The 14,620-nt window shown below is 44.4% G+C and overlaps 2 protein-coding genes across 3 annotated transcripts; one reads left to right on the forward strand and one right to left on the reverse strand.

Moving 5' to 3' along the window:
- Window positions 1-297: 297 nt before the first annotated feature.
- LOC130113473 (intracellular hyaluronan-binding protein 4-like) lies at window positions 298-6,824 on the reverse strand. 2 transcript variants are annotated; one of them, XM_056281096.1, is made up of 9 exons: window positions 6,700-6,824; window positions 6,351-6,585; window positions 4,792-4,915; window positions 3,999-4,145; window positions 3,806-3,877; window positions 3,623-3,697; window positions 3,075-3,246; window positions 1,022-1,198; window positions 298-698 (listed from the first exon to the last, which is right to left on the reverse strand). In XM_056281096.1, the coding sequence occupies exons 2-9, from the start codon at window positions 6,577-6,579 to the stop codon at window positions 639-641; spliced, it is 1,056 nt and encodes a 351-aa protein (XP_056137071.1). In that variant the 5' UTR covers window positions 6,580-6,585; window positions 6,700-6,824; the 3' UTR covers window positions 298-638. The 2 variants fall into 2 exon arrangements, with proteins under 2 accessions (XP_056137071.1, XP_056137064.1); XM_056281089.1 differs by having other exon boundaries at window positions 6,684-6,775.
- A 2,171-nt stretch (window positions 6,825-8,995) lies between these two features.
- znf367 (zinc finger protein 367) lies at window positions 8,996-13,324 on the forward strand. Its single transcript, XM_056281136.1, has 5 exons — window positions 8,996-9,526; window positions 10,372-10,522; window positions 10,929-11,048; window positions 11,748-11,886; window positions 12,090-13,324. Exons 1-5 carry the CDS (start codon window positions 9,245-9,247, stop codon window positions 12,346-12,348), a joined length of 951 nt encoding a protein of 316 aa, XP_056137111.1. The 5' UTR covers window positions 8,996-9,244; the 3' UTR covers window positions 12,349-13,324.
- The last annotated feature ends 1,296 nt before the right edge of the window (window positions 13,325-14,620 follow it).

Here is a 14,620-nt window from a genome sequence, read left to right on the forward strand (position 1 = left end):
AGGTAGCCAGGAACGGCATCAGAAAATTCAAATAAGGAAAGGTTAATTGAAGCTTCCTTTAAATAATACAACTTGGCATCATAACTGAAAACCAAATATATTCCTCAGGAGATATTTTTGCCAAAGAAGGGATTTTTCCTTGTTCTTTCATGACTTAAGAGGAGCGGGCATATAGGCTTTTGCAATGCTTTTCTGTTGCAATATTAGCAAGGAACTGAAAGTCATGGATTCAGCTAGAGGTTCTTTGAGGACATGATATTTATTCTGATAGTAGTCCTGTTCATTCCCCAGCAATCATGACAGCCATCAAATGTTTGGTATAACGTAACATTCAGAATGACTTCGTGATGTGTGGTTCGAGCTATCAGGCAATTCAATTAAGTCATCCACGTCTTGTTCGAGAAAGTGGACCCAGGAATTGTATAATGTGCAAATGTTTTATTGTCAGTTTTTTTTTGGACAATTAATGGTGCTTTAAGCATATCATCTGAGAACAGCCAAGGAGATGATAAAACCCACCAACTCTTGTGAACAACAGCAATTCCAAAAAACAGTGATTAAATACAAGTGCAACCCATTTTCACCCAGCTGGCAAGGTCAAGAGAATTGAATTCCTGAAGGCCAAGGCGAAATTTATCTCAGGCTGTGAGAGCTGGAAAGTCCTCTGGGTCATCTGGGTTGGGAGCCAGAGCATCGGCCTGCAACAAACATGCAAAATGAGTGAACGGCCGACAAATGAAACTTCTTTAGCCAAAAATTATGAAATTTATAATAGTTTCTAGTTTTAATAATACATCTGCTAAGTCCATGACTTCTTACTTTTAATTCATTTTGCTTTCCATCTTTTTTTGCGATTACACTGGCTTTTGATTTTCAAATTATTAAGTTATCAATACCACAGTAAAGGAGAAAAAAAAAACCATAAGCAGCATCAAACACTGACATACATCGGCACAGAGTCACTGCTTTTCATCAATTGTATTTGTAATCTATGTGGTATGGCTACGAGACAAGAAAATACCTCTTCAGGTTTGGGCTTAGCCACCTCTGGGCGACCTGCGAGACCACCACGTCGTCCTCTACCTCGACCTCCTCGGCTGGGGCGTCCCAGGCTCCCAAAGTTAATGTCCAGACGAGAAGTAATGTCATTCATAGATCTGCGCAGGACATGGCTTTCTTCCTCCATGCTCCCCTTGTTCTGAACAACGAAGACAAATCCAAAGTTCAGACAAATCACACTCATCGACCCCAGCTCTGGAAATTACTGTCTGGTTGGAAATTTGTGTTCTCTGCCAATTTAATCAAAAACTACTTAAAACTGTTCATTTATACAGTAGAAAGTCAAGTCTCCCAGTACAGATAACATTTTAACTCATTCCTTGCAACTGAATTCTCACCATTTTCATACAACTTCGACACGGAGCCTAGGCCACCAAGTGTCCTAGAACAGTTAAATATCTGAAGATTGGTAAGGAATAGTCTAGAACTCCAGTCATACATGCCACCAAATCTGTAAACCACTAAATTTTACATGTTGGGCCCATGTATGAACACAAGCTATTCCGTAAAAGCTGTACCAGCAATTTGCCAGCTCGCAACCTAGTAACATTTGCAGAAACATTAAACAAAGATAGTGTGGAACAAAGGCAGTCAGGCGGCCATTTCACAAGCGCAAGTGGAGCAATAAAGAAATGTATTCACGACTCTCATTTGTCTAAAGCAGGAAATTTATAAACCAGTAAAACATAGGACCAACTAGGTAAGAGAACTTTGTTCAGTCCGCTCAAGAGGATGAAATCCATAGGAAACTGTGAAGTACAGCTATATGGAGAAAGAAAAAAAAATATTAGAGTTAACAGTTGCCGTAATTTACACTAAAAATGTATCCTACACAAATGGGAACCAAAGGGAAGGCACCGTCAAGTGTGAACAAACTATCTGTGATCCAACACTGGTCAAGTGTGCTGCAGAAAGGTCCTGGCTGTGATGCTTCCACTAAAGCCCTACTGGCTTTAGTGGAAGCATCACTAGGGCTTTAGCAGAAGCATCTTACCCGTCTGATCTCCTTAAACCGTATATTCCATCTCGAGCTCTTCGCTCTCCAAATACAGGGCTCCTGTGTGTACCCCTCAAGTTAAAAAGAAGTCAGCTGGTGTCAGGGCCTTTTCCTATCGGACTCCGTTCTTGTGGAATAACCTGCCTGCTGCCATAAGACAATCTGAGTCTGTCGAGTCCTTTAAATCCAAACTTAAAACTCATCTTTTTGCCTTAGCCTACAATTAGTTGCCTTTAAGCTGAGTGCTTCACAACCTGTACTGGATGCTGGGTCGGTTCTCTGTTTCAATGAATTTACCAACCACTATTCTGCCAACGAAATTATAGAGTATAGATTATGACGAGTTGATGACTTAAATTGATTATGACTAATGCAAACTGTTCTCTTCTCTCACGTCTTTTCTCTCTCTCCCTGAATGTCGTCTTCTCCTTTCTCTTTTTCTGTGTGTGAATGGTGTCGTGCGAGTCTCCCTCGTGTGCACATGAAGTTGGTTCTCCTCCCAGGTCTCCGTGGTGATGGTGGTCACCACTTGGACACTGCCTGCCATTCCCCTCATCACATTTTTTTATTTATTTAAACATGATGCTGGTTGTGTGGCTTGGGTCCTGGACGGCGTCTGGACACTGCTTGGCATCCTGCGCAACATGTTCTTCATAAATTTTCCATTATAATTTTGTCATCCTCTTTCAATGTTGTCTTGTGTAAATTACATAAACATCTATTGCACGCTGTCTGTCTTGGGAGAGATCCCTCCTCTGTTACTCTCCCTGAGGTTTCTTCCCATTTTTTTTTTCCTTTGAGGGAGTTGTACCTTATCCAATGAGAGGGTCTACGGACAGGATGTTGTATTGCTGTAAAGCCCACTGAGGCACATTTGTAATTTGTGATATTGGGCTATACAAATAAAATGGATTTGATTTTAGGGGAAACCACTGCAACTAATCAGACAGAAATTGAGCGGGGCATTAACAGATAGCAGTGGGATTACTGCTCAACAAGGAACAGTTGTCTTTCTAACCTCCACGTTCTTTGACTGGTGGATGACTTTGGCTTTGGAGGGGACCTTGCCATCGGCCTTACGGAGGTTAAACTCTGCCTTAGGCCGACTCATCTGCTGCAGGGCTTTCCACTCATCTAGCGTCATCTCCATGGCAACCTGGACCACCATTTCACCATCCACCTCTGAAGGCCTAACACAAAAAGAGAAAGTCTACTCAAAAAGGGCACAATTTCCAGTGCTATATCAATACAAACATGGCATTCTGTTGAGCATATCATGATTTTTAGGTTATTGGTACATGTTCTCACAGAAAAAAAAGCGCTTTCAAACTACTGGTTGGAACCGTTAACCAACGGCTGTGTGAAATCACTTTAAATTATATTTAAGAAAATCTGACATTTCATTGTTGAGTGTTTATGGGAATTCATCCCTCCAGTCTTCCAACTACTTTGTTAGGTCTCTCCTGTTACTACTGTCAAGGACATGAGATCTTTAACCACCAATTCATTGGAGAAAATGTGAACAACACAAATAGATAGTAACAGAGCGACAGTGTATGTACATACGGGTCCTCTCCCTCCACTGGTTCTTGGGGCTCTTCAGGTCTGACAGTAGACTCTGGCGTCACCTCCATCAAATCACTTATATAAAAAAAAAAAAACACCATGATACAAAAGAGACAAAAACAGATGGTTCTCTATTGTGCCCAAGTTTTATCTGGTTGTTTCCACATTGTAAGGTTAACTAACCCCATAGTGTCTTGAACAGATCCCCAGTTCCAGGGTCCTCTGCCCCCTCTCTTCTCCTCGAGTGACATGCCTCTACGATAAACATGGAAAAGTGCTGTTAAATACATTTTTATTATGGTCCATTATAATGGGGGGGGGGTGCGTGACTTTAAATTGAGTTGCTTGGTTATCAAAAATCAGAATAAGGCATTACGTTCCACTGTGCCGGTCAAACTCTCTCTTGCCCCCAGGATTGAAGTTCTCCGAGTTCCTGGTGTAGCCTCCTCTACCACCTCTTCCTCCTCTCCCAGCTCTGAACCCCCCTCTGCCTCTGGGCTCAAAATCTGCATCATGGGAGGGCCTTGGGTTTAAAAGTCAGAATTTGTATTAGTCTTTTAACAATTTGTGAATTTCATAACAGTCAATTATCTGTGGCCAATTACAACAACCTAATTTAACAACAAGATTTCAACAAGGGGAGTTGAAGGGCATTAAATGTGACTAGGATTTTCCCAAAATGTACCTATGTCCTTGGTAACTATATTTTGAGGTAAAGTGGGGTAAATTGTTTTGCACACCACGTAGAGTTGGGCAATATACTGATGCAATATAGATACTGTGACAACACTAGATATTTTCTGGGCTTTTAGATGTAATATAGGCTTACATAAACGGCGTCATTCTGTACTCTTAAACGGGCTGCATTATAGTAAAGCAATATAAATGTTCCGAACTTACAACTGTTAGCTTCGTGAAATGAATAGCAAATGCCTCCACCTGCTATTTTGTTATATCCACATTACCGATGATCACTTCTCAAATTATTAAAGTACCAGTCGCCATCTCCAAGATATTGTTACCCCCAAATATCACCACATTATCAATGTTGAGGCGTTATTCAAAAATGTGGTGATATTTGATTTTGTCAATACTTCTCAGCCCCCACCCCAATTATTTGTACTGTAGTAGTGAGTTGTACATTAAATCCACAGCACCCGACGACATACTTGGGAATCGACAACTCCTGTGGGTAGTGGTCTTGGTTGGCCCTACGCTCCCCATAGACAGCCCGTCTCATGCCCCTCTGAACCTCCAGTGCAACTTTGTTTTCATGCGCTTGTTGCTTGCAGCCTGTTAACAAGGATACAGGGAGTAATGTGAGGAAAACAGGTGTTGTGCCAATACAGAGTGGGGGGGGGGGGAAATCGCAGTTTTAAAAGCCAAAACTAAAAGAAATCTGAAAAACGGACGCTGATCAGCAGTTTGGAGTGGCCAACAAAGCATTGCATCATTCTTAACTAATGGAATGTAGCCACCAAGGAGGCCTGTGCCAACAGTGCCAGTGAGGTTGGCCACTGGGCAGGGCCACACAGTACCGGCGGAGTGGGACTTTTGATATTGCTCAAATCAACTTGCAGGATTGTGGTAGGTGGAAGGTGTCAAATGAGTGTGTGTGTGTGTGTGTATGGGGGGGGGGGCAGTGCCTGGGATGCCAGAACTCACTGTTGAGCCCTCTGGAGGTGTCATGAGTCTAATTCAACAACACATCTGGGAAGACAGGTGCCCACTTGATAACCCTGGTTAAACACTCACATAGGCACTTTTTTAGCCGACCGGAACAGACTTATTGGAGATTTGTGATGACGCTGCCCAACGTCCTAAAAGGGGGAGGACAAGTGTGCAAAGTGGTTTGCTCGCACTGGGCTCCTGTGTAGCTCCCTACATTTCAGCACAAGGGGGGACTTCACATCAGACCCTGTGCATGACTGAACGCATGGCTTCCTGCGACAACCCTTTCGTGTTGTTCATTCCCACACGCCTCCGATGTTGTGTGGTTACTCGGCATTAAATCGCAAACCCCAAAAACTGATTTAACCGGGATGGGGGAAAAAAAGCAACTTGCAGAGGCATAAAACGCAGAACAAATAAAAGATTCAATGGACGAGCGAGCAAAGCCAACCATAGGCGTTTCTAGCCCATTTTTGGGGGTGCTGCAGCACCCCTAAAATTGAACCCCAGCACCCCTAAAATCGAAGAGTTTTTTTTTTACTTTTTACTGTATGCCCATGTTTAATAAGCTGAAGAAATGTCAAAACCATATCCGGTATATGGTTTAAAGGTAATTTTTTAAAACAACAAAAATACAGCACCCCCCATGCTTCGATCCACCCCCCCCCCATATTTATCTTGCCTGGCGGGCCAGCACTCTGGGGTGCTCAGCACCCCGAAAGCTCTGATCCTAGAATCGCCCCTGAAGCCGACCACGGCCGACGATGTGTGCGCTGTGCCAGCCTCGCTGACCCTGCAGTATCAGCAGCTGACAAAGCCCAGGCCGGCAGACGACTGTTGGCTGGACCGTCCAATCCAGAAACACCGAGACCTGCCAGAATCTGCCGGGCGATAGCGTAACGGTCATGAGGTCTAACCACAAATCCGCCAAGTCCGGGGTTTGCCGGCCAACAAACTGGGGTTCAATCGGGTTTACAGCATCGCGGGGGGGGGGGGAGGTGGTGGTATGGAAAGTTTAGCTCGGTCGGGAGTCCCGTTCGCTCGCAACGCGCTTTACCTGCAAAATCATCACCCGCACCGTCGGCCGCGGAGGGGAGGCGTCGGTCTTTCTGGGATTCTTTCTGGCCGGGCTTCTTCTGCTTGGCCCTCTTGGAATCCTCCCTCTTCTTCTTCTTCTCCTCCTTCTCGAGTTCCGCCTCGTTGATCGCGTCGAACGGGTCAGCCTCGTCGTCCACGAGCTCCCCGAACCTGTTCACCACGACACAACCGTAGGCGTCCGGCAGCATGGTCGCCTAATATGTTCAAAGAAGAAAAAAAGCCGCTCACTTCAATTGCCTGTTCTCCCCCGCAGAGAGAGAGAGAGAGAGAGAGAGAGAGAGAGAAAACATACGTTTGTTGTTCCTTACATTCCAGAAAACGACGCTAACGCACTGCGGCCGACTCTATGGCCATGTGAAAAGGAGAGCGCCGGTTCAAAACGCTTTTATACACTCGCACGTGCGAGGAAAACTCCGGAGACCACGCCCCCGACCTGATTAATATTCATGAGACAATAGAGTCGCCTCGAAGCCCGGCTCTCTCGTCCTCCGGAGTCCCTGATCTAAAAGTCAGCCACAATCGCCCCCCCCCCCCCCAAAAAAAGGGTTGTAATCCACAATAATAGATATACTGAAAAATAATGTTCTTCCCACTATTTGTTATCTTTATTATTCTCAACGTTTGCCGTCCGGTATCTACTTTCACGCACTGGCCGGAGACTTCGCTCAAATGTTAAAAAAAACCCAGCTAATTTGGGCGATACAACTTTTTGATACATTTTATCCTTTTGGAATAGTTCGACGTCGTTTACACTTTTTTTGGCCACTGGAATGAATGGGACATTCTTCAAACTTCAGCATTCCCCCCCCCCCAAACCTTTTCCCACTTTCAGCCGGAAACCTTTTTTCAACTTTTTGAAGTATTCAGCTTCCTACTTTCAGCTAATTAGCTAATTGGAGTTCAGCTCGAGTCGGTGGGCCAAGCAGGTTCATTCGACATACGCTAACCTGTCCTCTCCTATGTTCCGTTTTCATTTAGTGAGCGCAGTTAAGCTAAACAGCAATGTTTCCCACCTGCGTAAACAGTCAAGACACCTGCGTGGATTGACAGACTGATTGACAGCCGAAGCCTGCTGTGGCAAACGATCAGCCATGGGTTTGACTCAAAGGGTGGTCCAAAAAATGTGTGCTTTTTTTATTACTTGTTTTTGTCAGTTGCTGAAAATGGTAAAAATGATCATTGGTATCGGCTGCTTAAATCTAATCACCTGACTGTGGGGCCTGCGATGAGTTTATTTTCAAAATGCCAAAGTGTGGTAGCAAAACTAACTTTGCTTCCCTAATTGAATAACGGGGATACATTTTCTCCACTACCTCCATTGCTCAGGCGCCTATGTACATGTTACTTCGATCCTCGTATTCATACAGTAAAAACAAAAAAACAAAAACAAACGGGTGAATTCACAATGTTTTTTTTGCTGAGTAATTCTCACATGGGCGGGTCAGTGTTTTATATAAAGTTGCATCCAAGTAATGCATTCAGATGACAATTTACGTAGCCTACTGGCCATAAGAAGTATTGCAAGAGTGGAGGCGGCAGCAGCGGCGGCGGCGGCGGCGGCGGCGGCGGGGGCGAGGGGGGGGGAGTCTGAAAGGCAGAAGATGGGGCAAATCGGCTAGGTTGATTTACAAATAAAGCCATGTTTAACCAAGACCCAATATCATTTTTCTGCTTGACAGTACGGAAAATGCTGACACAACCACACTGGCATCTGTTGAATTGTTTTAACTGTTTGATTTCAAATGGATCACTGGGACATGATATGTTCAAAGGCGCTATATAAATGTAATGATGATGATGATGATGGATGCTTCTTTTTTTTTTACTATTTGTAATTACCAGTGTCACAGATGTCCGTTAAATTAACAGAAACTAATTTCAGGATTGTAGCTTGAGCTGTGACCCTGAGATTTGCCTTGGCCAAGAAAATGGCTGTGTATGGACATAATGAATGACTTATTTGTTCTGGGTGTTCCTAATTTTACCATTATACAGATGAGGGCTGTAAGTGTCTGAGGAGAATTTAATATGACACCAGTATAAAAACGTAAAAAAACTACTTTTTAATGTATATTTTTTTGCCTTAAACAGTGGCCTCTTTGTTTCAGTATCGTTTCTTTCCAGCAGCGCAATTGCGTAACTTTGGCGCCTTTGAATCACCGTTTCCTTTCCCTTTAAATCGACCAGAATGTAATAACATAAACATACTTTTCGGCGCGGGAAAAGACATCTGCTAGGCCGCGGCGCGAGACTAACCGCCCTTTAACGTGATTGGTCACGTCCACCGCCGAACAAGCCTCCGCTTGCCGTTATTGGCCGTCGATGGTGCCAGTCTGCGAAACCGCGCGGAAAGGGTTTGAAAGTTATTGGACGGGGCGGGGGGGGGGATGTATCCACCAATCGTCATCCGCAGAAACGGCCAGCCCCTCGTCATTGGCTAAAGCGTCACCCCGCTGGGCCGGCCCACTCTGGGTTGCTCCTGTCATAGGTTACTTCCGACACATGTGATCGGATCCCGTCAACGGATTTGCCGGACGTGTGCTCAGGCGCGATTTGCAACGCGGGACAACGCGTCTGAGGGCTCATACCTCAGGCGACAAACTGTGACACTGGGAATAACAGGCAGGCAGTCCCCCGTATCTCGCAGGATACCTTGTCAAAGAGCTAAACCGCGATTCTCAGCCCTTTTGGAAATGAAGGCTATATTTTGTCCAGATTGAAAATCGCGCAAATTTTTTTTTTGGTTGGCTACTTTCAGCTAATTGAGAAAAGTTGTACTTTTCCAGTTATTTTTATTTTTTTTGTTTTGTTTTTGCCTGCTGCAGTTGACGGGATCTCTTCTCTTTCGTCCGAATGATGGCCGAGAACAAGCGCCCGCACGTTATTTTTTGCAACGACTCCCCCAAGAGAGTTTTGGTGTCCGTCATCAAGACCACCCCCATCAAGCCGAGGAAGACCGAGGCGCTGATGCCGACGAGCCCGGGTTTCAGCGACTTTATGGTGTACCCGTGGAAGTGGGGGGAGAATGCCCACAACGTGACTCTGAGCCCGGGGTCTCTGAACGGCGCTTCGTCTCCCACTAGGACCAAGACTGCCGGTGAGGCTGACATGGCTCCCTCGCCCGACCAGGTGAAGGTAAATTCAGATTTCCTCCCCACCGCTAGGCCGTTGCGCATCTACCTCTCTTGGTCTTTTTTAGGTAGACTGAGCTGTATGTCGGCACTGTCATGAACTTTGGCAGCGTTATAAAAAAAAAATTTTTTTTACAGGTTGCCCTCTAACGTCGCTAGAGTGCACAATTTTAGTGTTTTGTTTAAATGCCCATGCCAGTTAAAAGACATCAGCCCCGCTAGACTGGCAAAAACGTTCATCCGGCCCAAAGTGTGTAACACATGTCTGCGAGGATTAACCGCCGAGATGAGCTAAGACGGGCAAACGCGTCTGGAACTCTTTTATACGGGGCTGCGGCTCTTTTTTAAAAGTGTCATTTAAAAAACGCCCGCGCATTAGGGTGTGACAACGATGGATTTTAAACCCCGGCTACTTCCTGGTACTGTAGCAGCTGCTCGTACGTGACGTCAAGTCGCGCGCCAAAAATGTAACCGGATGTAAGCGGAGCGAACGAGTACACGCGTGTCTCGCTAGAATGTAACCGATGTCAGAGGTCTTAACGGTGCGCTGCGCCGGGTGTGCTGTGTAGTACGCACCCTTGGAAGCGAACCCGTTAATGAAACCGCTACACTGCGTCGCGTCTTTGTTTCAACGGGCGCTGATTTTGTGTGTGTTTTTTTTTGGGGGGGGGGGCGGCGTTATACATGTGACATCGAGTCTTTGGTGAAAGCGTAAATCATGACGCGCGAATCAATACATGCTTTTTCTACGTTGCCGTCGGGGGAAATGGGAACTTCTCTCTTCTGACCTCTTTTGAATTTCGTGGAAAGGGGAGAAAAAAAGAAAAAGAAATGTGCGTTTCCTCTCAGGACTGTAGCAGGCGCGGCCGCCCACGCGCTGACACCGTCCGGGAGCTGATAAGCGAGGGGGAGACCTCGTCCAGCCGCATCCGCTGTAACATCTGCAACCGGGTGTTCCCCAGAGAGAAGTCCCTGCAAGCCCATAAGAGAACGCACACAGGTGAGGAGGGAGGAGGAGGAGGAGGGAGGGGGGGCTGAAAAGAGGAAAGGGGGTATTGTATTGAACACAGCGGTCATCTGCGCTGGGTTTCAGTGATGGTTCGGGAGGTGGGCGTCCTGTGTCAAGTGTGAGGAGCACGCTGCCATTGAGAAAAGTTGTACTTGCGCAAGACACCTACATTTCCAGAGAACCATGTCCTGCTGACATGCCGATAAGGAAGACGTCTGCGCTTATGACTACAAACGGAAGATGGTTTGCGTTGATGCAACAGATCTCGTTTGTATAACTGTGGCATGTGCATAAAATAGCATATACTGGATTCAGTAGCAGTGTGAAATGGCTTTTAAACTGCACTTAATCAAATATGGGAACATTAAAAAAAATTTGTTTTTTTTTCTCTTTTCAGGAGAGAGGCCGTATCTGTGTGACTACCCCGACTGTGGAAAGGCTTTTGTCCAAAGCGGTCAGCTGAAGACCCATCAGAGACTGCACACGGGGGAAAAACCCTTCGTCTGCTCTGAGAAAGGTGAGCCACGCCAGCCAGTTGGCACCTACCAAGGACAGGGTACTAGCAGTAAACCACAAGCTATTAGGACTGACTTTTGTTTTTTAAACAACTGATAAGAGGAGTTGTTCAGTACCACACAAACTGAACTGGCTTGCTACTGTTTAGGAAATGGTGGTATTACACACAGCGCACACATGTTCAATAAGTCCTTTTTACACCAACAGTTGAGCAATTGTACATATTTGGCATTGTGCATATATTTGGTGGTTTGCATATTTAGTTTTGAGTCTTTGTCTGCTGATTTATTTATTTATTTAGGTTCGTGCATTGACATCCGAGATCAGTCCTTGTACCGCTAAATAACATCTGCAGGCCTCATGGATATATCTGAGAAACGGAAGCCTATGACCACAAAACCTTAAAATATATAAATACAATAAGTGGAAATAAAACACTCCGATAGCAATACTTGCTTTTAAGCAATATTTAACCCTTATTCATTTCCCCTTTATTGCTTGATGGTACTCACTCTAATGATATTTATTGACTTTTTTAACTGTTTGGAAAGTTTTGGTATACCTTGATTCCTAATAAAATTTGATGACTTGTTAAAAGCTTGATGCTTAAAATCACAGTAAAGTGCATTTTCTAGCAGCTTACTATTCAATTACACATCTCTGCTGCTTCATCTAATGTTGACCTGTTGTTTCTCTGCAGGATGTGGCAACCGGTTCACTCATGCCAACCGGCACTGCTCCAACCATCCGTACTCCCGACTGAACAGGGAGGAACCAAAGGAGAGTCTGGGAAAAGCCCAGTCTGTGGACAACAAGGCTGTGGCAGAGTGGTTGGCAAAGTGAGTGAATTCATGTTTCCTTATTTATGGTAGTATCATAAAGCAGGGATGTTTCAAAAGTGAGGACTGCAACTTTTGGATCAAGTCAGTTGTCCCATAGAGTGTGTATTGGGTCCTAAGTGGGAATGAGGTCCATTTCATGCATGTCATGTTTCTCTTAAATTGCCCTCTTAACACATTTCACTTATCTTGGTCCTTCTTAGGTATTGGCAAACCCGTGAACAGCGTGCCCCTGCAACCACCAAGGTGAAACCCCAGGGAAAGGCTGGAGTTGAGGACCAGGAACAGCAGGACCCTATGGGATTCCTTCAGTCAGATGAGGAGAATGGGGAGGAGGAGGAGATGGCGGAAGAAGAAAAGGGGAACCAGGGAGGTGCCGCAAAGCGCCGTCTCCAAGAGCAACGGGAGCGTCTCCATGGCGCTCTGGCTCTCATTGAGCTGGCCAACAACCTATCCGCCTGAACTTCCATTTACCCCCCACCTACCCCACCCCAAGCCCTCCCTATCCTCTCTCCCATACCATCCTTCTGCAAAAAGTGCTGTACGTAGAAATTACTTCTTGAAACTGATCAAAGATGAGCTTAGTTGGCAAACTAGACTACAAGGTGAAAGAGCTGAACTGGCTCTAAATCTGAATCAACAAGACGGCATCCTTTCCCCTGCACAGCACTAGGAGGGTATAAGCTAAAGCACCTTAAACAGCTTCTTTTTATCTTATTTAGGCTGCTATGATTGTAGGTTTGATTACATGAAGAATGTTTATCTTTCCTTTGCCTTCTAAAGGCAGTGAGAGAGAGAATACCTTTTTGGATGTTTTTAATTTGTTTTGTTTGCACTTTGGTAGTAACGAGTTCTTTTTAAGTATATTGTGAGTGTAAGAGTGTTTGTATGACAGATGTATATACGGATTGAGATCAGATGAACAGAACAATACAGGGTGTTGTCGGATAGAGGATATGTCAGTTGCATCCCAACTCTTTGAAATAGCTTCTTTTGTCTTGCACCTCTCTTTCTCATTACAGTTTTACTTAAACCAATACTGTTCCCCCCACCCATAATTGGCAAGGGCAGGCAGATAAAAGGAGAGGAATCTGGTTTAGACTGTTGTGATGCAGCCATTGTTATAAGGGATAGAGAGGTGGTCATTGCAAGCCTAATCCAGAGTTCTGGTTAGGTGAAAGCTTTCTGCAAAAATCCAGCCATGGGCAGTTGCACCGCTTACCCAAACTTGACACACTTAGCTGAAACCAAATGACATCATCAGACAGTTGTAAATGCCCACTCCAAGCCCCCTTGTCCAGCTATCTTTTTCAAGATAACTCAGTAAAACATTGGAAAGATGCTATCAATTACTTTCTCCTAACACTTTTTAAATCATGCAAGGTTGATAGTCATACATATACACTAGCCCTCATATTTCCATCATTATGGAAATTACCGTTTTTTTTTTTCTCTTAATGGATCTGAATCTCAAAACTGCGGGCAAGAACTTGATTTCAAATTGGACAGATGTTAGACGATGTGTGATGTCATTCATCTTTTATATTAAAAGGCATCGGACCAATTGAGATATGGGCACAGCATCGTGGTGATGTCTGTTAAAGTCATCTCATTTCATCAAAGTTGTAACGGACTATTTATTTTGCTCTTTTTTTCTTTTTCTTTTTTTTATACTTTTGCTAACACTTTGAGAGTACTGACATCACTAGGTTTATAAAGGGAAACTGGGTTCTATAAGTAATTTGTCAAGTTGGTTAACTTCAAACTAAAATCACTTTCAGGATTAGTTGCATTTAGTTTAAATGTCCTTCTGAGTTGGTGTTAACATTTAGCATTGGTCACGTTTCTGTTTTTCCAGAAGTTTACCCAATATTGATGCATGAATAGAAAACTCTTGACATGTTTCCGCACTTGAGTACATGGATTAAGCTTGCAATGGAATGAATATTTTTATTGTCAACTGTGTCAAGGAAAACGGCATGTCGTTCAGACTGATTTGTGTAGTGCTCATTTTTAATCGCTGCCAACACTACATGTTTTATCACGTGTGACGTTTTGCAGTTGCTTGGTTTAACCTAGGTTTGTTTTTCTGTTTTTGGAAAAACTCGTTCTCGTTGGAACATTCTGACATTCACTAGTTATGTTTGAATATATTTCATTAAGTAAATTTGTGGAGTTAAGGCAAAACTGGAAGCCAATTGAATTGTTGCTAATCACTGCACCAAATGATTTATTGTACCCAACTACAGTATATCTCAAAGCTTTTCTAACCCATAGACCATTATGTGGTTTGAGAAGATTTTGGCATATAATAATATATATACACACACACACACACACACACACACACACACACACACACACACACACTGATGAGCCAAAACATTAAAACCACTGAGAGGTGAAGTGAATAACATTCTCGTCACATCCCACAGAAGAACTACTGTAGCTGGCTATGATAGACAGGTGTAGGAACACAGCGTATAACACCTTGCTGTGTATGGAGCTGCGTCGCTGCAGAGCGGTCAGAGTGCCCGTGATGACCCCTGTTCATCGCCAGAAGCACCTACAATGGGCACGTGAGCATCAGAACTGGAACATGGAGCAATGGAAGAAGGTTGCTTCGTCAAACGAATCATTACGTTTTCTTTTACATCATGTGGACGGCCGGGTGCATGTGTCGTTTACCTGGGGACGAGATGGCACCGGGATGCACTATGGGGAGAAAGCAAGC

This window comes from Lampris incognitus, chromosome 1 (genome assembly GCF_029633865.1).
Source record: "Lampris incognitus isolate fLamInc1 chromosome 1, fLamInc1.hap2, whole genome shotgun sequence".
Classification (NCBI taxonomy): Eukaryota; Metazoa; Chordata; class Actinopteri; order Lampriformes; family Lampridae; genus Lampris; species Lampris incognitus.

Excerpts from the sequence above, each read along its gene's own strand:
- znf367 (XM_056281136.1), top strand. The coding sequence starts at position 9,245 with ATGATGGCCGAGAACAAGCGCCCGCACGTTATTTTTTGCAACGACTCC. Across the intron at positions 9,527-10,371 it reads CCTCGCCCGACCAGGTGAAG|GACTGTAGCAGGCGCGGCCG; the intron begins GTAAATTCAGAT and ends GTTTCCTCTCAG. Across the intron at positions 11,049-11,747 it reads CTTCGTCTGCTCTGAGAAAG|GATGTGGCAACCGGTTCACT; the intron begins GTGAGCCACGCC and ends GTTTCTCTGCAG.
- LOC130113473 (XM_056281096.1), bottom strand. The coding sequence starts at position 6,579 with ATGCTGCCGGACGCCTACGGTTGTGTCGTGGTGAACAGGTTCGGGGAG. Across the intron at positions 3,878-3,998 it reads TTTGACCGGCACAGTGGAAC|AGGCATGTCACTCGAGGAGA; the intron begins GTAATGCCTTAT and ends TGTTTATCGTAG. Across the intron at positions 1,199-3,074 it reads ACCAGTCAAAGAACGTGGAG|AACAAGGGGAGCATGGAGGA; the intron begins GTTAGAAAGACA and ends TTCGTTGTTCAG.